General features: G+C 36.5%; 1 protein-coding gene across 1 annotated transcript; it reads left to right on the top strand.

Moving 5' to 3' along the window:
* On the top strand, positions 1–1,745 carry LOC131041322 (glutathione S-transferase F10). Its single transcript, XM_057974366.2, has 3 exons — positions 1–204; positions 293–341; positions 1,221–1,745. The coding sequence occupies exons 1-3, from the start codon at positions 58–60 to the stop codon at positions 1,658–1,660; spliced, it is 636 nt and encodes a 211-aa protein (XP_057830349.2). The 5' UTR covers positions 1–57; the 3' UTR covers positions 1,661–1,745.
* The last annotated feature ends 6,441 nt before the right edge of the window (positions 1,746–8,186 follow it).

Raw genomic sequence — 8,186 nt, 5'->3', positions numbered from 1 at the left:
ATTAAAACTCTCTCAAATGCATAGCAGCACTTAGAGCTCCTGAAACAGATAATCAAAATGGTTGTGAAGATGTTTGGATCAGGACAGGCTGGGTGCGCCAGAGGGGTGCTTGCATGCCTGGTGGAGAAAGGCATTGAGTTTGAAATTGTGCCTGTTGATATACTCAAAGGGGAACAGAAAAAACCAGAGTTCCTTGCCTTACAAGTAAAGAAACATCTATGAATATAGACCTTGTATTTTTATCTTTGAATTTGCTCCTTGTTAACTTGTATTTGTATGATGTATGATGCAGCCCTTTGGAAAAGTTCCAGTGGTGCAGGATGGAGATCTCACACTGTTTGGTAATGATGTTAATTGTTTATAATGTTAAAGCATCTGATGGGTTATCCAGATTCCAGACTGTTTCTTTCAATTTTATCTATTCATTTTCTAATATTAAATAGATAGACCTGAATTGGGTATCATAGATGGTCCCCTTCCATCTGATACATTTTACTGGTATCTCTTGATCTGATTTGGATTGTGTAGATTTTCATGTTTCATTTGATATATTGACTGTATATATAAATCTGATTTGAGTGATGTAAAGTATCACTTCCCATGAATTGTATGAGTTGAGTAAATTTGATTTAGGTGATGTGGATTATCACTTTTTGTGAGATATATACAATTTATATATGGAGAAAATATTCAGAAGAGGAAAAGATTCAGTAGTTTAGTATGTTCTCATAATTGTGACAACATTTGTTGATTTATTTGTTGATTTAATCTTGAATATTTTTAGTAATATAACACTGATAGTTGTGACTTAAGAGTTGTTAGTGTTGATCATAGATTCATAAATACTCATAATTGAATGAAAACAATTTCTTACATCTAAAATCTAATAAATCATGCAATTTCACATCATGACTTATTGCATAACCTTTTTGAAACATTTTTTAACAACTCAACAAACTGAACTAAAAACATGCTGATGTGGCATCATATTTGATGAAGTTGTTCTGAAACCTTGATTATAATAGAGGACTTGTCAAAGAAACTGCTGTAAAAAGGGAGCAGTGATTTGAAATCGCCACATAAGATTTTGATACACGAAATTAAGATGCTCAACTACTAAGATCTTCTTTGATTTAAATGATGTAAAATTATCATTTTGCACTTATTATATTTATTATATATGTATGTAGAATGTGATTCTTTGTGCTGATTATGTGCAGAGTCAAGGGCAATTATAAGGTACTATGCTGAGAAATATGCAGGGCAGGGGACCTGTCTACTGGGGAAAACCTTAGAGGAGAGAGCATTGGTTGAACAGTGGCTAGAAGTAGAAGGGCAGTACTTCAGTCCTCCTTCTTATGCACTGGTTGTCCAGGTGCTAATCGTCCCAAGGCATGGTAAGCCTCAGGACTTGCCATTGATTGAGAGCAGTGCCCAAAAGTTGGGGGAAGTGTTAGATGTGTATGAAGAGAGGCTATCAAAGAGCAAGTATTTGGCAGGGGACTTTTATAGCCTTGCTGATCTGACCCATCTTCCATTTATTGATTACATAGTGAGTGCTACTGATAAGGGGTATTTGATTACAAACAGGAAACATGTGAATGCATGGTGGGAGGATATTTCCTCCAGACCTGCATGGAAGAAGGTTTCAGCTATGTGAAACCATGGTTCATGTGGCTGAGGTTCCAACAATTTAGTGTGTTTTGCAAAATAATAATACCATGGTGTACTCTGTAGATGGTGGAATGTCCCTTCTCATGTTCTAAAGATGTATGCATGGAGATTATGTTAATATCATGTTTTCTTCATGTTTTCTAGTTTTCAGAGTGCTATCTTCTCTTTATTCTTTTTCAGCTGTTAGTTCTAATCTGTCTTTCTGCTTTTGCTTTTAGAATGGATAGTCTATTTGGGTTTGATGAAGTATTTTGTATGCCTTGTTTGAGGCTTGGGTCTTAGAGCAAAAGGTATAGGGGCTTGAGCATATATAATTAATCTTGAAAATTATATATAGTTTTACTATGATTTAATTATAACAATTTAATTAAATAATTTATTCTTAATCTATTTTAGAAATTATATATTCTTATTGTACAAACACAATTGTTACATAATTAAATTATTGATTCTAAAATGAATTTATAGTGGCATGTGTAAGAATTTGTTGAAAATAGTCAAGATCAAGAGCTCAATGAATAGCACAAGAGAGAGAGAGAGACAAAATAGATTGATGAGAATAAATTGTGTTTTAATCGAGATGAAAATACCGATCAATTGGATCATCAGAAATTACATACAATGTAGATGAGCTTGCTTATAAAGTCAAGGCTAAGAGACAAGAGAGCACACAAAGATGACATGTGGCTCAATGAGATGCAAGGGTAGGTAAGGGTAGATAGGAGAAATAGTAAAATATTCCACATGAGGTGGATCACCCACCGAAGGTGGAATTATCATCCCACAATAAGTGGATATGATAAAATAACAACAATATCACACCATAAAAGGTGGGATTTCTCGTACATACACACTCCCAATGTATGCACATCCCTAAGTGTCTCATATGCAAACTATGATGTTATGCATTTACCTAAGTCAACTTAAGAAAGGTGTAATTATATCCTATATGAATAAATAATTAGACCAACACCCCCCCTTAAGTGAAACTTAGAGGAATGTACTTAAGCTAACAATGCAAGATCGGTTTGTGCTACGAGGCCATGTTAGGTACCCATGTACAAATGAAATGCAATCAAACTAATGCAAATAAATCTCTCATAAACGAAGAAAGAGAGAAAAACCCAATGGGAAAAACTCCCCCCGAAAAGAGAGATGAATATATACAAGAGAACTCTCAAAGAAGTATGTGAATGATAAAACCTTATGTGAGGAAAAAGTCCCCCCCATATGAGAGAAGAAGAGAGACCAAGTAGCCCCCCCTCAATGTAAAATCTCCACCAATGGTAGAAGAGAGACCAAGTAGCCCCCCCCATATGAGAGAAGAAGAGAGACCAAGTAGCCCCCCCTCAATGTAAAATCTCCACCAATGGTAGAAGCTCGAAATTGAATAAAGAAACTGCTCCATGAACATCGAGCAATGTTCCTCCCCTTGGGAATAAACTAAACCAAAGGTGTATCCATGAATTCTCCCCAATCATGAAGGGAAGATGCAAGAAAAGAACTCAAGATGGGTGAAGTCTCTGAAAATTGCTCAAGTGTCCCATATCGATGCTGAAAGTTACCCCCTCCAAAGGTGGTGTACTGATCCACACTGCTGAAAAAGGGACTCCAAGATCTAGTGGAGATGAATGTAGAACAATATCCAAAGACTCAAATGTCTCCTCTAAGGATAAAAATAACTCCTTCAATTGTTGTACATAAGTATCCACAATCATGTCAACCTTGAAAGAATCATCATGTAGAGAATAAGAAAGAGGGTTAGAGTGTTCCCTTGCAAAAATCAAAGCAGGACCATCTTCATCAAAGAGAAGATGTATGTCATCAATGATGTCTCCCAAATCTGCAGTGTAGGACTCCAGAAACAAACTTGTAATGTCTATCAAGTAGTCATCCCAATGAATTGAAGCTAGAAGACATGGAATATCATGTTGCACTGAATCACAAGAAGGCAAAATTGTTGCATCATCTACATCATTAGGTGCAATAGGTGATGTGATATCAAGAGGAGGAGATGAAATGCAAGGCTCAAGAATGGGGTCGCATGTGAGAATCCCCAAGTTCAAGTACCCAAAGTTCTCCTCAAAATCTGAATCATCATAAGAAGTGTGATCATCATGTGAAGAATCAACATCATCGAAAGGACCATAAATGTGAAAAACAGTACAACCAAGATGCATGATCCACCACCCCATTTGCAAGGATAGCTCTACTCTCCAAGTCTCTAATGATAACTGAATCAGGTGTGAACTCCACAGTTCTCCTTGTTACCCCATTTATGGTCTAATAGATGGAAAGAAGATTATTTGTTGAATGAGGTACACACAAATGCATCACTAAAGGAGTTATCCCCAATGACAATAGATCATTTCCTAATCACATTCATGTAAGTATGATTTCCCATCAAAATCGGTGGCATGTGGCAACACTCAAATGAAGAAAACATAGACTACAAAGATGTCATATGATGAGAATCCCCTGAATCTAGAAGCCATCTCCCTGAATCATGACTTGTAGTAGCACAAAAAGCATGACCTTTAGTGTGATTCTTTCCCTTATCAATTTCCCTTTCTTTGGAGGATTAAGGGGAAGCTGAAGTAGACATTCAAGAAGGTAAACTGATTTTCTTCTTCTCAAGAAGAGGCTTCAACTCATCAATATCCTTCTTGTAACAATAGTGTTCTTCATGTCCCGATTTCTTGCAATATGCACAAAAATACTTCTCCTTAGATTATTTCCTCTTAGATGAGGATGAGGATGTAGAATCACTTTTTTCTGGAGAGGGTGATTGTGTTTTCTCTTGTTGTGGCTTTGGCATAGAGTGCTTTTGCTTCTTGTTGGATCCCTTTCCTTGATTCCTTTGATTAGCCACCAAAGCCATCAACTGTGAAGAATTGAGAATCCCCATTTGCCTCAACTTATCATAATCAAGAATCAACAATTCTATTAATGTAACAAAATATGGTGCCTAGTATGTACTGCTTGTCAATCTTTGAGTATAGAAGCTAGAGACAAAGGTTGCATATTCTGATGGTTGCTTGTGCACCAAATTGAAAACCAATTGATCATCATCCTTGTTTATACCATAATCAAAAAGTTGTTCTCTAATCTCATTAGAGTTGGTTACAAAATTCTCAATGGAATCAATATTCTTAGGATCAAGGCTAGAGAGTTCACTACCGAGCATGTACCTCTTAACCTTATTAACTTTTCCATACAAAGAGGCAAATTTCTCCCAAGCCTCTTTGACTATTGTACATTTTTCAATATGGAAGATAAGATCTTTTAAACATATTTCCTTAAAGTACCAATGGACATAGAGCTTTTAACAAGCCAATCAAATTGAGCATTAGGATTTAACTTTCTCCAACCATCAATTTTCCAAGAAGCATAGTTATGTGTAGTTAATAAAGGAAACTTGGGTGAAACCATGATGAAACAAAAGAGAACAAGATCAAAAGATAAGAGCACAAGAGAGATTCCCCCCAAATTTACTCAATCAAGAAACCCTCCCCCCTCACAAAAAGATGATTTTGGCACTTTATGTGTAGTGCATATACAATGGACCAATTGCAATCAATGGAAAAGTGGACTTCTGAATTTTTTTTATAACTTCCACAATTAGGCTCTTATAGACTCAAATAAAAAATATAAATGATCTCCAAACAATTACAAGTACCAAATGGGTCAAAATTGACCAAATATTGAAAGTACAATTTCCACTCAAAATCATTACAAATTGGTCGAAGATTATGAAAGTAGATAATAAATTATGCACTTTAAAAAAAAAACGACACCTGAAAAGGAAGTCGTATGAGCCTAAATGGAGCCTTTGAAGTTGCAAAAATGATAATTGGATAGGTACAATCACCAAAAAATATCAATTGTGAAAACTCTAAACACCAAAATCAAAAAATAGCACCACCCCTATGAAGAGCATGAAAAATTAGTGTAAATAAAAAAAATAGCACCAAAAAAGGAGCAAAATTGAGCAAGTTATGAGCCTCTGAAGTTTGCTTGCAAAATGAAAACTTGCATTGTAGAGGGTATCAAAAAATTTCAAAAGATGATGACCTCATCATACTATGAGGTTAAATTTGATGGTCGTCTAGCTATCATTAGGCCATCTCACCCCCTATGTGGCTGTCCATACCGTACGAAAAATGATGATGTGGATGAATCATACAATGACATGTGGTGTACGGATTGATGATGTGGTAGATATGGGTAGTTTACAGTTGCTTATGTGGTGCTGACATGGTACCAACGTGGCAATAAAGATTATTGACATGGCATGTGATTGTGTATGATGATGTGGATGCAACATGGCAGTACCAACAAATTAGATATCATAGACTAAACGAATGTGGAGATACTAACAGAGACCCGCGGGAGGTGTAAGAAAGCAATCCCGGGCAGAACGTTGGTCATGGGAAGAAAGGAGTAGCGACAACGGTGGGGAGGGCCGACAGGTCAACATAGGGCGAGGATCAGGCTGGATGGAACACCGGGAACTGAGTACAAAGGAGCATCGGTAGGTGGTGACTGCTACACTAGTGGTGGTGAGGCAAAGCAACTGAGGGAGGCCAGTATGAAGCCGAGCACAATTTCGCGTAGGATCTCTATGTACAGCCAGAGATGAAGTAGATGGGTGGGGGGTCATGCCCCCCCCAACCTCAAATATACAATTTTTTATTCTATTTCAATGTTTTTAATAAAGCCTTTTACAAACAAATTAAAACACTACGATATCAAAATTTTGTAAAAATATTTCGTAGAGATTTTTTTTTTTTTGAAAAATCATACCACCAAGTTGGTAGGTTGTACGACCTGCCTGCTAAATTTTGTTTGCCTCGAAAATAACTTTCATCAAAAGTAGCCAAATTTATACTCAAAATTCATGGAAACGGCCTCCCGAATGCAATGATGAGGTCGAAACTACCATAGGATGCCCCCCAAAAGTGCAGCTCCCCAGATCCAAATTTGAAGTGCTCCAAAATGACTAATCAATGAAGCCCCAATGGCTTTGATACCATGTAAGATTTTTTTTTAAATAGCCAAGATCAAGAGCTCAATGAATAGCACAATAGAGACAAAATAGATTGATAAGAATAAAATGTGTTCTAATCAAGATGAAAATACTGATCGACTAGATCATCAGAAATTACACACAATGTAGATGAGCTTGCTTATAAAGGCAAGGCTAAGAGACAAGAGAGCACACAAAGATGACATGTGGCTCAATGAGATGCAAGGGTAGGTAGTAGAAATAGTAAAATATTCCACATGAGGTGGACCACACATCGAAGGTGGAATTATCACCCCACAATAAGTGGATATGAAAAAGTAACTACAATATCGCACCATAAAAGGTGGAATTTCTCCTACATACACACTCTGAATGTATGCACATACCTAAGTGTCTCGTATGCAAACTACGATGTTATGCATTTACCTAAGTCAAATTAAGTACGGTGTAATTATATCCTATATGAATAAATAATTACACCAAGAGTCTATTATAATTAGTTTTGTAGTCAAAATTTAGACAACATGTTTTTACAGGTGATGTTAATGAAGTATTTTGTTATAATGTTTTAATTTTGTCACATGACGTGTAGCTAAATATTATGTATTTATATTTTATGTGCTAAAATTCAAACATGCTAAGAGAGGTGGAATGTCATTTATCTAAGGATTTAGTATTTTATTGTATTAGAAAGTAATAAATAAATTATTTTGATGCATATGTTTTGTAAGTCATCTTGCCAATTAATTAGAACAACAATATTCATCTTTAATAGGACTATTTATTGTAGGGGCTTACCAAGTGTATGTTGGCATTGTGTTGTCATTGATGTCAACCGGTATAGGATAACTATCAATATGAGAGATGTGTGTGCAACACTGTCATGGAGAAGTACAAGATGAGATATCTTTGATATCACCTTGTGTTGCAGAACATCAATAAGGTAAGGAAGATAATGTCATTCAGAGGAATGATCACTAGAGTCACCGGTACACAAGTTAGTGCCTGACATGTGTGGATGAGATGAATAGTTTACCAGTACAATGTATCCCTGGTATGGAAAGGATTTCAACTGGTAAGTGATGTGTTGACATGGAGAAGACAGATCAACCAAGTGAGTGGTTGACAACTAGTAAGATTATGACCAGTGGGCAAGTAGGATGGGCAAGGTGCTTGAGTTGTTGTTTGTGATGAAGAGGTAGCATGTTACCTAAATCACATCAACACTGAAGGAGAAGAATGAATAGGTCACCATTATGTTGTGAGGTTGCAGAACAACAGGACTCCCACCGGATAGAGATGTAGTCACCATGAGAAGAGATGACTGACTAAGAATGTGCCCACACTAGATCACATGTGCATGTTTGAAGGTTTGTTGCACAAACAAGAAAACCACATGAGTGCACTACGGGATGTAGATGACAAGGAGTCACCCCACCAATAAGTGGAAATTATCTCCTATTATGCACAGTGTGCATTATAA

This window comes from Cryptomeria japonica, chromosome 11, assembly GCF_030272615.1.
Source record: "Cryptomeria japonica chromosome 11, Sugi_1.0, whole genome shotgun sequence".
NCBI classification, from domain to species: domain Eukaryota; kingdom Viridiplantae; phylum Streptophyta; class Pinopsida; order Cupressales; family Cupressaceae; genus Cryptomeria; species Cryptomeria japonica.
The sequence above is the reverse complement of the archived record's forward strand: the minus strand, read 5'-3'. Positions and strand labels throughout refer to the sequence as shown.

Bases quoted from the DNA above. Each gene is read 5' to 3' on its own strand.
- LOC131041322 (XM_057974366.2), top strand. From the start codon at position 58: ATGGTTGTGAAGATGTTTGGATCAGGACAGGCTGGGTGCGCCAGAGGG. The intron at 205-292 runs GTAAAGAAACAT...TGTATGATGCAG, and splicing joins CAGAGTTCCTTGCCTTACAA to CCCTTTGGAAAAGTTCCAGT. The intron at 342-1,220 runs GTAATGATGTTA...GATTATGTGCAG, and splicing joins TGGAGATCTCACACTGTTTG to AGTCAAGGGCAATTATAAGG.